At 50.7% G+C, this 14,677-nt stretch overlaps 1 protein-coding gene across 1 annotated transcript in view; it reads left to right on the forward strand.

Annotated features, from left to right (window-relative positions):
• lhpp (phospholysine phosphohistidine inorganic pyrophosphate phosphatase) overlaps nucleotides 1–14,677 on the forward strand; it is a 30,250-nt gene extending 15,573 nt beyond the window's left edge. The window contains exon 7 of the mRNA XM_064313746.1: nucleotides 13,761–14,677. Within this exon, the coding sequence (XP_064169816.1) occupies nucleotides 13,761–13,857 (97 nt within the window). The 3' untranslated portion in view covers nucleotides 13,858–14,677. The remainder of the gene's footprint in view (nucleotides 1–13,760) is intronic.

The following is a 14,677-nucleotide window of genomic DNA, read 5'->3' on the forward strand; positions in this document are numbered from 1 at the left end:
TTGAGGGAAAAACTCTTAACGTGACGCGTTCAGACTGTAGTCATGCCGGTCCTCTCCGTATCTACAGGTCATCTGGCGCATACCAGCCGCGGATTATGCTGATTGATATACCGTGCTGTGCATTGCCCGGGTGCGCTCGCTCATGTGTTTATGTGACACGCAAGGCTCGCAGAGATTACCATCATTACAGGGGAGGCCTAGCCGCGGTGGCTGCCCGCGGTCTCCGCTGATTGCCCCCTCAGATTGCGTTTCGGGGGGGGGGGCGTCTGCGTGCGGCGAGCGGCTGATTGCGCCTGCCTTTTCCCATGCCGAAATGAATGAACGGGCCCGAAATAGCCGCGCTTGGGAACTCCGTAATGCGGAACAGGTTTTTCCCCCGGAGCCGCGCGGCGGTGCAAGAACGCCGAGGTGCTTCTGAGCGCCGGTGTCGTTAGCGCGCGCGGGAAACCGGCTGTACCGAGGTTTTTTCCGAGCGAGCTTCGGCTGCAAGCTGGAATTTCAAATGCGATCTAATGACCGGGTTTCCAGCGCGTGTGACTGGTGTACGCATCAGCGTGTCATTTGGGCTCACTCTGTCCATTATATCTTCGCAGGATCGCGCGTGTTGGGTTTCCTGCCTTATATAAGTCCCGTAAAAGGCATCCTCTGGGAGATTTATGAGAAGGTGAATTCGAGGGAAAGGTTTTAGTAGGACGTTCCAGACGTTTACAAATTATCTGTGTGAGGTTCGGTGACTTGCCGTGTGCTTAATACGTCCGACGAGACACACTCCCCAAAATTTATTATTAAGCACTTGTTGGCTTCTGTTCTCAAAGCTTGAAGCTTGAAATCCTAGCTCCAATTAGAACCACATTTAAGTGATATTGTTAGGTAATTTCTTCTTCTTTATGGGGCAGCTGTACTGTAAGTGTCTTTGAGTATGTGTCCAGTTCGATCTCCATGTTAACTGCATTCACCAGCTCCCATTCTCTGTGGAAGGCTAGTTCTGTTTTATTGCTCTTATTTCTCACCAAGAGAGTGTTTCAGGAATGGTGCCCATCTGACTCCACCCCCCGGTCCCACGCAGAACACGCTTACGCTACAGTGTATAGACCCTGAATCCTGAAGAAAAATTACCCACCAAAAAAAATGGAATCCCTCCCCCCAACCCCAAATAAAATAGAATCTGTCACTTCTGGGCCTGCTGACATGCATGAGGCTCTCCTGCTCTGAGGTGTTTCATAAATACGGGCCCAGGCCTCAGAAGACAGCGGACCAGCTCAGCAGGCTGTTCTTGTTATTGTTCTCTCGCACGCTGTGCTTTAAACAGTAACCGTAGATACGTTGGGCCGCGTGTGGCTCTGGGGAAACGCAGGCGCTGGGACTGTTTGTGCTGAGGCTGACAGTCTCGCGCTCCGGGTCGTCAGAGCGGGCTCGGCGCTGGCCAGTGTCAGCGGGAGGAATCGGTCTCCCCCCCCGTACGCTAGAGCACTGCCAAACCAGCGCCGGGCTTCTCCAGACTGTTTACCGTTCTGCTCTCCCCTCGTGTTCTCCACCTCACAACAGCCGTCGGTAATGGCAGAAGCTATCGCACTCGGACTCCGGAACGTTCCGGCGTAAACGCTTCTGTGCGGAGCATCGCGGCGAGACAAGCACAAGGCCGGCCTGCCCGGGGACTCCCCAGGAAGCGGCGATCGAAACGCCCCAGTCGCGGGGTCACCGGCCAGCCGATCCCGCGACCAGATTGCCGTCCCGCCTCTGAGCCGCCCTCCGACCGCCCCGGAGGGGTCATGCGAGTTTGTCGCACTCGCACTGCGGCGTCAGGTTGACGTTGGCGGGGCTGTCGCTGTACCGTGACGCTGCGAGGTGCTGTGTCGTTTGCTGTGAAGTGATTGGTGAAGTCTGCCACGTTCACGCTACAAAGCAAAGCAAATGTTAGCACCTTTGCTAGCGCACAGTAACACTGCCCAGGGTCATCTGCTCTGGAATACAAGGTAAAGTGTTACCAACCCCAAGCCCTCCACTAGGCACTGAGTAACATACCGGTTTCCTGTCCATCAGGAAAGCCGCTGGAACGTTCCATTAATGCGCAGCAGTGGAATTAAGTTTCACTGTCGCGTAAGAAGCACTGGGCCGTGCGTTACTGCAGTCCTGTACCGTACGAAATAAAGAAGCGAAAAGCTTTTGGGGAAACGATGAGGCGAAGGGATGATGAGAACCCCGCGATCAGCCCGGTGGCAGCGCCCTGTTCGCGGCGCGGCGGCGGCTAGCGGGGATTTCCTGCGCCGTCGCGCCCGCTGGAGCGGCGGAGTCGAGCTAACCGCGGCGATTACCGCTAATGCGCGCTAGAAAGGAAGAAAGTCATTAGGGAAAGAAATCTCAAAGGCCATGAAGGTAAACATACCCCGCCGCCGGGCCGAGATTGGGGCGCCCCCCCCACCCCACCCCACCCGCCGCCTCCCCGTACTTAACATGTATTTTGGCGGCACTCAGATGTTGTTGAGTGCCCCCTGTAAGAGGCCGTTAAACCCCTTTCATCGCGGGAAAGATGAGGAAAGACGGGGGAAAGCCCCTCTCCCCACAGTTCCGCGCACAGGCCTGCGATAAAACGATGCCTTTTTCTTTTCTTTTTTTTCCCCTTCAAACCGCCAGACGCACCATTTCGCATTTCAGGCCGCGTTATTCCTCCGACCCGTTTCCCGCGTCCCGCCGCCGGGGGTGTGGATCTGCAGACCCGCGCGTGTGATTCACGGAACGCCGAGGGGCGGGACGCCGTGGCGACCGGAGCCCTTCGCAAGCCGTACGAAACGCCGCGAGACGCGTCGCGCTGTACGTACCGGGTTTCACATCTGGCTAGCGTTCCAGGCTAACTGCAGTCGCTGTCGTTTGGCCTCGCTATTGTGGTGAACTCAGGTTTCAGGCCTCTCTATTCAGGAGGAAACCCCATTTTAAGCATATGAGTGCTTTTTTTTTGTTGTCCTTGTCATCTCCAGACAATTATGAAACTTGTGCCTGTGGAGACTATACCCCGAGCGCCTGAGAGCAGACAGTTGTGGAACTGGATTTTTTGTAACGCCTGCTGTTCTGTCGGGGAGATGTTCTTTTTTTTTTTTAACAAGCAGACGGCGAGCAAACGCTCGTAACTCATTCGTCCTGAGGGCTGCGTCGTCCTGGCGAGCTGAACTGGGTCCCGCCCTCTTCTGCCGCCGCGGGCGGAAGGAGCATTTCTGCTGGCGAGGTCGAAGACGTGCCGCGGCCCCCCGGCCCGGGTTCAGGGGGTTCAAGATAGGACTGTACGTAATGTGAAGAAAATGAGTGCATTCAGGAACGTGTCACGTCTCACACTAACAAAAAAAAAACTGGCTTGGATAACTCGGCTTGGTTTGTCACAAGAGGAAGGTGTGGGGGCTGTCGAGGAGAGTCGACGTGTAACCGGGCAGTGGGGCGGGTCGTGAGTCCTAAAAGTCACACGAGCGCTATGGCGCGTGGACCAGGGCCCGGCGCGTGTTGTTCAAAACAGGTTCCCTTTGAACCGGGACAGGAACCGATCGCTTTCCTCCCCCACACACCCCTCCCCCGCCCCCAACCCCCCACCCCCTCGCGAAATCCAAAAGGACCAAAAATAAGAGCGGGGAACAATGTGCGGTAAGGTCACCTTTTGTCTGGGCCGCGGCGAACAGACAGATAACGTAAACATGCTGGTGCGATTGCGTAGGAGGAGGTGGCGGTGGATGTGTGGCTCGCGTAGCTTGGCAGGCAGTCTGCCAAGGGGGGGGGTATATTTTGGGCTCATGCCATCCCGTCTCACCCCCCCAGACTGGAGCAGACAGGACACATGCACTAAACATGCACCATCGTGGGACCTGCGACTTGCGTAATGCAGTCTTACCATTGTTCTGTGCCCCTCCTCACTAAGTCCCCTGATGACGGATAGACGAGGAAACGCTCAGTTTAGTTCCTCCAGTTGGTGTTACACTGCTCTTGTTTCCTGCAGCATGTTTGTGTGAATTTGATTAGGAGAAGCTCCTGAAGGCATCACACTTAGAGGAAGTCACACTTTTCTACTGTATTGTTTATATGAATATCACATAAAATAAAATGTGTGATAAAGTAAATTTAATAGGTGGCTTCGGCACATGGTGTCATAAGCAAAATGGGAACAAAGCTTTCCTTTTTAATATCACTGTTTATGTTTCCATATTTGTTACTTTGTCTGGGTCACAAAAATGTGCCAATCTCAGCAAGTATTTTTATTGCTTTTTTGCTAAATAAGACAAAATGTCGTCAGTGAGATGAGACATTTTGACTCATTTCTCAATAGGGTGAGAAAATGTCAAGCAACCAGTAACTGAAAACAAGTTAATATTTTCCACTTCAGAGAAAGAAGTCTCATTGCAAGACTGACGCTTAAGACACTTTTCCCAGTGTTTATACATTCTCGGTAATGCAATATTACATTTTAAACAACTAGTAGTATGGTAGTATTGATCTATAATATGTGATTTATACATGCTTCCATACACAAATGTAGTGTAGTGGCACAGCAGCCTGTTGTGAGTGTTATATAAAAGGGGTAAACCATTTTACTGAGATAGGGATTCTCAGCTACATGGGGGGGTTTTTGGCCGAATTTTTCAGAACCACTGCTTTAGACAATGGAAATCATGCACGCATTAACTTTTGCCCTGTTCCTAGACTAAACTGACATTGACAGAGGGTGGTGGATGGAGGTGCATGCGACATCCATATTAAAATTGACAACAATGCTCTTTTGTGTTTCCCCATTGCCGCCGCCATTGTCGCGAACCCCAGGGGGTCGAGCGGGAGTAGGCATTTCGGCTACGCGGTCAGATCGATTTATCCAGCTGCCAAAAGGCCTATTTCGGTCTCGCGGAATTGGCATTGACAGTCCCTGCCCCCGAAAATCAATTTAATCAGGTCAGGAATCGACCCCCCCGGCCCCGGCGCATTGTGGCGCTCGCTCCGGGCATGCTGGGTTAGCGTCGCCCGCCGCGACGGGATTGGATCTTCCCGCTTCAAAGACACGGGAAGGATTCCCGGGTAAACAGGCCACGGACATTCCCGAACAGCCGTCGCAGAATGGCAGATGGAAGCCCAGGCCTGTCTCTCACCTCTGCCTGCTCTCCGCTGGAATGTTCCGTGAAGTGAGTCACTGACTGAGAGAACAATGATGACATCCTTCCAAAGATGACTCGGGCCATTTCGTTTTGATATTAAAAAAACAAAACCTCAGTTGTCAGCCCTTTAGAAGGCCAAGAATCACACTGTGACCTGTATCTGTGAGACCGTCAGAAATATGCGTTTACAGTGGTGTCATTTTATCTAAGACACATGGAAAAAAAGGACTCTGCTTTAAAAAATGAAAACCATATCTAATCATTTGGTTTTATTTTTTGGTTTTTAAATTTACCTTTGTTTAACTTGGTAGGTCAGCTGATGACCCTGGCTGGGATTCAATCGACTTTTGCCCTTCGACTAACAATCAAATTCAAGAAGTATTTGCTTTTCTTCGCATCGTTTGGCGAGTTCAACGATCGCTAAAATAAACCTGCCAAACTGAATTTGTAAGGGTTGAATTGCCGTGCTCAATGCACCACTAGTTTCAAGCCTTTATTTACGAGGCATTTTCTAGAACATTCGTCCGAACGCTCCTTTTGTTATTTTCACTGACCCACTTTGGCACCTGTTAGGCTGCTGTCGTTTGTGGAGCAGAGGAGGCACATCTGTAGAAGGTGTAGACGAGGCCCTGCTGGTGTGCAGAGCTCTTGCAGGTGTGCCCGCTCCGTTTTTGGCAGAACACTGGCACCTCTCACCACCCCAGGGTACCCAGAGCCCCGACAGGGCCTTCTCCGAAAGCAGGCTGCTCTTTATCAACTTTATAACGTTAATTATTTACGCGTCCTTTTAGCCGGGGAGGACAAAGAGCCTTACAGTGTGACAATGAGCCGGCTTTATCCTGCCTTACCCAAGCCCCTGGTATGGTACTTTTCCACTCCAGGGAGCTGTGTGTGTGCGTGTGTGTGTGGGTGTGTGACTTGCCCTGGTTCGCAGATGGCAGGCTGTAACGTCCCTCTTACCCTTAAACACACATGCGTAAAGCCCAGAGCCAGGCTCCAGCCTCTTTCCCGAAAGCAGGGGCCAGGTTTTTAAACAGAGGCGCAGACACAAGCATTAGCCCGGCTCACAATAGGGCCTTTTCTCTGACTGCCTCCCCCCCTGGCCACATGGTCTGTATCAGAAGCAAACACACGCACACACTCATGCACACACAGACACGCGGACTCGCACACGCACTCCTAAACACACACACACACATGCACACACACTCAACACACACGTATACACACACACACACCTATACACACACACACACACATATACATGTACACACACACACACACACACACACACACACACGCACATACACATTCTCAAATTGAAGTCAAGCAGCACTCTGGTAATTCTAAACAAAACAACACTGTAGGTGCATTTCCCAGGGGCGGTGGGTAACAGCAAGCTGGTGAAAAACGAGAGGCGCTCTCTCCCCAGTTGCAGAGGGGTGTGCTGGAGGAAGTTCTGGAGCATGGAAGGACTGGTCTGTTGTTGGCAAGACAGGTCATTTCCTCAATGCAGACAAGCTATATATAGCGTCTGAGGCAAAAGAGAAGAAAAGAGGGCCAATGATTTTCCAGTGTTGCATAGGAAGTCCACAGAGATGTGTGTGTGTCGGGGGAGGGTATATTTAATATTTACAATGGCTACAACATTGCCAAGAACGCAAACCAGACTGTTTCTTTTTGTTCTGCATTTTCACATTGTTTGTTTAAATATGTGATTTTTTTTAAATGTGGAAATGTAAACAAAATTGCATTCTTCAAAGGGAGACTGTCCCATCGTGCAGAGGACTGGACCCCCCCGGGTGTCTTTTTTCATGAACCGCGGTTCGGGAGCCCCTGCTGTCGTAGGTGGGGGGGGGCAATGTCATGGCCCCCCGCCCGTGAAGTGTGATTAGCAACCCCCATGCCCCCCTCTTGCCTCCAGATTAGTTCCAATTGACAGTGCTCCGAGTCAATGAAAATGGCTGTTGCTGTCACCCCCACCCTCCCCCTACAGACTATATGAGGATGCATTCGCAGGTCACACACTATAAGAGAAGCAAGTAAAAAAGGCCTGTCCGATAGAACTTCAGTCCCATTGGTTAGTGCATCTGTAACATTCAGAGAGGTCACCTCATGTGATGTGTAAATCAGCAGGATCATGTGGAGGCCCTGAACAAGATGGCCGCTGAACCGTGAGGTCATTAGCTACGATGCGTGCCTGGCCACCTAGCGCATGACAGCGGTCCACTTCAGCTATGTTAAAGAATTACATGGCCCTGAAGGGACCTAGTTTCGTGAGACCACTTACCGTAGCATTGCTAGCGAAAACGGACTGACATCTCAGCTGTGCCTGCGCTGCCTTTCGTATCTATATACATTTCACCCCATTGATTTTAAGAGTTGGCTGCAGCGATGATAGCCGACATATGGTCTTGCCATGACAGATGTGCTATTGACCTCCAAGATCCTTTTTCTGTCTCATGGTTGTCTGTGTTCTGTTCTGTGGTGCCGTATGGATTTTATGTGTGGCCAGGGCTTCCTTGAAAAATTGATATTTATGTCAATGGCACACCTGTATAAATAAACGATAAATGAATAAAGTTTTTTTTCTTCGCTCTGACTGGATTTGTGGAAGAGATGTAATGAAAAGAGAGATGCCTTCGAGCAATCTGGGCTGGGGGGCCGCGGGGGGGGTGTGTGGGGGGGTTGGCATATGGAGACACAGCTTGCTTTCACAGGGTATGCAGGGAGGAGGAAAAAAAAGCTTGAGAAACACTGAGCTTGTTTCATTCAGCGAGAGGAAAGTTCAGCTCTAAGCCTTCCTCGCTCGTACTGAGTGGGTCTCTGGCTTTCATCTCTGTACAGTGCACAGAGATTATCCCATGACACTGGGTCATGTGCAGCAGCGAAGAAGCGTGCAAGCATTATTAACCTGGTTATTTCATTAGCATACGCTGCTGACCAGGGTAACTTCTAAAGTGTAGCGTGGTATCCATTTGTATTGCAGGATATGCGCTGAAAGTAGTGAAGTGAAGTTGTTTTGAGGGCATCACAGATGTGCTGTGCCCAAGATTTGAACCTGAAACCTTCGGGTTCTCTAGTCCCTACTGTGCCATTCTAGCTGCTTGGCTGTAAAGTTGATTTACACCCTAACACAGTATCCATGTACTGCTCTGCCTACTTTCCACCAAGTTTGTTACTGCTGGTGTTTCGTTAGCAATTAGAAATAAAAAGTATTGTTTATAGCCTCTGTTGTTTTTCCTGCTAGTCCTCCTGTGGTTCGGTGACGGAGGAAGGCATCTACGCTCAGTCAGAAACTTGTGTTCAGCTAGAACGTTTTCTCATGGAGCGTTTTTTACATTTTTATTTGTTTTCAAATCGATTCACCACACGCTACGTGTTACGGTGATCCTGTGTCTTTTTTTTTTTGATGGAATTCGTGTTACTAAAAGAGGCCCCAGGAACAGGTGAGGATGAGTCTGTCCTCCATCTTGAACCGGACGTTCCTTGTGAGGAAACGACCCTCCCGTGACCGCTCAGCACGCCGGCCGGTCGCCGCGATTTATAGCGGCGCTGTCTCCGCGCCTCCAGCTTCACGCTCCTGACGGCGGTATCTACGAGGGTCACGACCGCGCCGCCCTTTCTCCTCTGAAATCCAAATGGCTGGCTCTCTTTCCGCCCCGGCGTCCATTTTGTGTCATCCCGGGGTTACGAGGCCGCGACGCAGCGCCGCGCGGTGCTTCACGCAGGATGCTACATTTTTAAAGTGTCAGCACAGAACGCCAGCCTTGCGTCTCAGAAACCCCCAGTCACATCACGTCAAGCCGAGAGGGCCGGTCGGCTGTGGGAACGAGCGCTCCAGTTCCTCTGAGGTTTTCAAAATGGCCGTCATTGTCTCGCCGCAGCTGCTGTGTTCCTTGAGCGTTTTATTTATTTCGCGGCGGCCTTTTTTGACTTTATTGCTTCCTCGTTTGGGCGAGGGCCTCTCCCCTCGGGGGGGGGGAGGGAAGGGGCGGATGATGAGGAGAGCAGGAGCGGCAGCTAAAGCGGCGATTCTGTGATTCCGCGCGCACCTTCCCCCGAGGACCGCGATACGCCATCAGTCACCCTCACAAAGGCTTCATTTACCCCAGAAGAGCCGCCAGACAGACGGACGGATTCTGTTCCCGCTCCCGAGGCCCAGCTGGGCTTTCTGGGACAGCATGGAAGACCCAGATCGGGAGGGGGGAGACTCATCCCGTGTGACAGGAGAAAGGGGCTCTGCTACATGTGTTAAAGTTGACGGTCAGGCCCTGATGTTTTCTTGCTTCTAACAGACAATCAGTCATCAGGCTCTGGACAGTGGTTCAGTGGAGAGTGATTCAATGGAGCACAATAGGTTTTAGGACTTCCGAGACAAAGTAATTCAGCAGATCAGGTGATGTTTGTACGGGTAGTCCAGACTAGAATTTTCACTTAACCTCAGCGATTCACTCTTATGGCCTAGAACGTGGGCGTGGCCTGTTCGGACTGAAATGCGCACGGCTGTTGAAAAGTACAAGTTAGCAATTTATTGTAATTACAGTATTACTGTAACGTAAGGATACGGTGAATGGTTGCCCTAAGGTTCTATAAATACTGGGCTTTTACAGGCTTGTTTTTTCCCCGCTCGTAATTGAAGGCCTGCTTGCGTCAGGCTGTGCGCAGATCTGTTTACAGCAGCGAGGTCAGCCGGTGCATTGAATGAACCTGCATGATAATCCAGGTGATCTGATTGTAGCATTCTGTCTGGGGTGACCTTATCATTGGCTCTCTTCATAGCGTTCACAGCAGGGAAGGCTCTTGGTAGGGAACACGATGTACAACATAAAGATGCAAAGATGATTTGTTTTCGGCACGATACTACTTGGCTTCTTAATTTTAATGCGTAGTTTTTAAATTCTTTTTAAACGGATTCAGCCACTGGTTACTGCATTGAATACACACAGTATAATTGCTATGTCTGTATATTTACTTTGATTCATTACCAAAGAGTGGTGAAAATATTCATCCAGAGCCCAGCACTAGCAACTTACCCTCAGGAACTTTTTCTCGTTGTGCAGTTTGGTACCAGTACTGCTCAGCAGATTTTTTTCTTTGCATAATCATAAAAAATTTGACTAAATTAAGGAATTAAGCCTCCTTCGTACAATGGCTTTGAACATTGAGCAGTCACAGTGACATTGAACAGGCAAAGTCAGAAGTCATTTCACATTTGTATCTGCGGTATTTCATGGGGATTGGCTGCGGTGCGCACCGGAGTTTGGTAACTTGCTGGTGTGGGTCTCACGCCTCCTGCCAAGATCCACTGCCGCATGCTAGAGAAGGCAGCTTTTTGGCAACCCCCTCTCTCTTCATTTCACACAGAGGTGTTTTTTTTAACTCGGGGAGGAACGGAGCGGTTCTCCCCTGCCTCCCCCCCCCCCCCGGAGGGTCCAGCCAAACAGGTGGGTGGGGTGGGTGCGTTTGAATGGAAACGGCGTGGGACGGGGCTTTCCGAGTTTCCGCGCTCGTGCGCTTCAGGGAGAGTTCAGCGCGTCGCAGCGAGCGAGTCGCAGGGCCTGTGTTACCCGGGTCCGGGGGACGGGGGACGGGGGACGGGGGACGGGGGACGGGGCAGGGAAAGGAGGCCTTCATGAAGAAGGCCTTATCGGGTGTTAGTTACTGTGTACATGCGTTAATAACTCACTCTGCAGATTCCTCTTGTGCAAGGTGAAAAGGTAAAGGAGGGGGTGATATATGTGTGCCCACTGACAGTGGGACTTCCTTCTTTCTGGGATGAGCACGCTCTTGACTTGGGAAGGTGTGCGTGTGTCCGTGTGTGTGTGTCTGCGTGTACGTATCCGTGCGCGTGTGTGTGTGTCCGTGTGTTTGTACGTGTGCATGTGTGTGTGTGTGTGTGTCTGTGTGTACGTATGCATGCGCGTGTGTGTGTCCGTGTGTGTGTGTGTCTGCGTGTATGTATCCGTGCGCGTGTGTGTGTCCGTGTGTGTGTGTGTGTGTGTGTGTGTGTGTGTGTGTGTGTGTGTGTGTGTGTGTGTGTGTTTGTGTGTGTGTGTGTGTGTGTGTGTGTGTGTGTGTGTGTGTGTTTGTGTGTGTGTGTGTGTGTGTGTGAAACAGAAAATGAGAGCGCAGATGATAAGCGAGGTGAAGGCCGCAGTGTCATTCACCCCCACTGTCTGTCACCTCACTGATTAAGTGCATATATCACACCCTCTGAAAACAAATGGGAGGGCATCTGCCACAGAACAGGCTGCAAAAGTCTCTCTCTCTCTCTCTCTCTCTCTCTCTCTCTCCCCCCTCTCTGTCCCTCTACCTCTCTCTGTCCTCTCGCTCTTCCCTCACCTCTCCCTCCCTGCCCTCTCTCCCCCTCCCTCCATTTCTCTCTCACACACATGTGCACAGGCAAGCACGCAGGCACATAATCGCTCAAACAGAACAGCGCACATCGTGTAAGCACACACTCCTATAAAGACAGCTCAGCCATTAACCTGGCCTTGGTCTGTCCAGGGAATACATCAAAACCCACATCCTCCTAACCTGCGTTTCAGACACAGCGCTGTATCTCGCCATTGGCCGGGTTTATGGGGGATTAAGTCTGGTGGCCGTCTCTGACATTTATGAGCCTGTTACATAAATAGTGGAAACAGCGGATACATCAGCGCACATTATCACTGGCCGGAGTTTAAGAGACATACATACATCATATCACAACACCATAATTCCATGTAGTCCTCTGCATTAGGTAAGCACTCTTATCCAGACATACATTAGACATACGGGTATAGACATTGACAGACATTTTACTCATTTATAAAAATGGCTGCACAAAGTCAGTTTAGAGAGTGTTTTCCCCATTATTATTATTATTATTATTATCCTGAGACCTCACTTAAGGCTTCCTATGAACAAATGCTGTAAAAACAGGATTCCAGATTCCTGTACTCATATGCACTGACGCACGCGCTGTCGCGTTTGAATAACGCATTGTCGTTTACCGTGATGACGGTATCCGTCCTGTATCGCCGTAGATTAAGGGGCGCTAAGCGGGATCTCGGCCTGTCCGTTCCATGCGTATCGGCGCTGCTGCGACCTTCGCGTGCTAACGCGTAGCCTCGGCGGTAACGGAGCCCGCGCCGCCGTTAATTTTGCATGGGCGGACTGACCCGGTCGCGCTCTGCATTATTCACCGGCGTGGGAGAGAAGCCGCGGAAAAAACGAACCGCCAAAACGAGCGGCCCCGGACGGAGGGGGAGGGAGGGTGGAGGGCGGAGGAGGCGCGACGCCTCCGCCGTTAGCGGGGCGCACGCCCCGCGAGCGGGCGCTGACGGACGGGGTAACACGGCGGGCACCCCGCTCTCAGTGCGCCGCCGGCGTTCGGCGCCTCAAAGAGCCCCTTTTCTCTTCGCTTTCGCTCGCAAATATTTGAGATGGCGCAGCTGCGGCGAGGGCGCGATTCGAGGGGGGGCTCTGGAGTCCGCGCCCCCGCCCATCGGACAAAAGGAACAGCCGTCTGGGCCTGTCCTGAAACGCTGACTGATGCCTGGTGGTACCTGAGGAGTAAGTGTGCTGGTGTGTGTGGGTGTGTGTGTGTGTGTGTATGTGTATGTCTTTCTGTCTGTCTGTCTGTCTGTCTGTGCATGCATGTGTGTGTGTGTGTATGTGTGTGTGTGTCATTATGCATGTGTTTGTGTGTGTGTGTGTGTGTGCATGCATTATGGGGGATCAGAACTGTGCTCAGCAGGACAGACATGTTAATGAGCAAAGGAGGGATAGATGGGTCTGTGAATGCTCAGTTTTGACTGGAAGGGGTTTGTGACTTGTGAGCTCAAGCCCCTTATTCGGTTCTGCTCAGTGTGAAGCATTTTCTCGACCAGGCCCTAACAGTTAAACAGTCACCTGTATCTGCTACCGTACATCAATACAGGTCCAAAAATCAGGTCAAGAAAACCATAACACTTGTTAATATCCTACCAGCACTTAATTCTCACCCCTGATAAGATATCACTTCTGTTTTTACACTTTGATTAATTATTTTGAGACTTGTGGAAGGTAACAGGTTTTTTTTTTTTTTTTAACTGGGCTAAGCTTAGCCTTTTAAGAGCGAATCTTGAGCAGTGAGAACTCTTCTGCTGATTTCTGTTCCTATTAAAAGCACCTGCCCCAGGGGGTTTCTATAGCAGTCTGCCACAGGGGTCAACTGCACCATTTCTCCCACACAGGTAAAAACACTGTCCCGAAAACGGAGCTCGGAACCACCACGAACGAGCCAGAAAAGAGGCACACTGAGAAAACTGTTTTTTGGCACTGATACCTCAGAAGATTTACATGTCAAAAATCTAAAGCAGCCGTGTACCATTCAAGAGATTGCAGAATACACAAACAGGGCTAGGGCAGACCCAATCACACCCAGGTGTTCCCTAATAGGTTTCTTTCTGACACCCGAGAATTGAAACCAAACGCTGGGCTCCGTTTCCTCTCTGTGTGATTTAAGGAGTCCTCCCTGGCTGTGAGGAGGGAGGCCACCGTGTTTTTGGACCCTTCCATGCGTCAGCGTTCACGTTTGACTCCATGTGAGGGACGTGCGTTCAGCCACTTCCTGTTTGTCTCCCATGATTCCCCCCCACCCCCCACCCCCCGCAGGCCCGGCGACGAGAAGCACCCTGCAGTGACGGCCGACGGGTACGTGGACAACCTGGCCGAGGCGGTGGACATCATCCTGAAGTACAGGGGCCAGTGAGGCCCTGAAAACTGACACCAGACCTGGGCGTCCATCTTAGAGAACACCCGATAGCCACAGTTATTGAATGCAAAATGTCTGCTGAATTCATACAGTCTTGCCAGTTGGATTTAGGAGAGGTCTCCACCCTCACTCTGTTCCATTTGGCTCATATGTTTTAAAAGCAAATTTAAGGAAGTCACTTTTCTCAATACTTTGAGAATGTTAAAAAAAATTTTTGTTGATGTCAGCCATAAATTTAACAAAGAAATAGGTTGCGCAAGCCACAACGTACACTGATTGAGTCATACTCTGAGGATCAAGTCTTAGTAATGAGCTTCGTATGGATGTCATTTCCAATGCAGGGCCTATCTACTCAGTCTTAACTGGAAGGTGCATGTTGCCTTAATTTTAGTGATGAACAAAAGGTTTAGCAGTACAGGTAGGTTTGACTGGATCTTTGATGTGCAAAGCATGATAATTACATGGGGACACCCATTTTTTTGTAGTTTGAACAAGTACCAGTTCTGCCATACATAGCATTACTGAGAAGGTTCATACAGGTATAGCTGCTAGTTCTGTGTGGTTCAGTAATGTCATACAAACCAGATTAAGGGATGTCTTTGTGTGAACACTGTCATGAATGCACAAGGGCTTTTGAGGAAAGTGTATCGGTGGCATAATGAAACATTCTGTTCTTCGCGCCTGGCGCGTAAAAATGTCGTCTGTGCAACTTCTGCCGCTTCGTTGCGCAGAGGAACTTGAAACGCTCACGACAGCTGCGAACAATGTAGCGCTTCTGTCTCATTTCGCCTTTGGAGAAATAAAAGTAGCAAAACTG

Source organism: Anguilla rostrata, chromosome 2, assembly GCF_018555375.3.
Source record: "Anguilla rostrata isolate EN2019 chromosome 2, ASM1855537v3, whole genome shotgun sequence".
Lineage (NCBI taxonomy): Eukaryota > Metazoa > Chordata > Actinopteri > Anguilliformes > Anguillidae > Anguilla > Anguilla rostrata.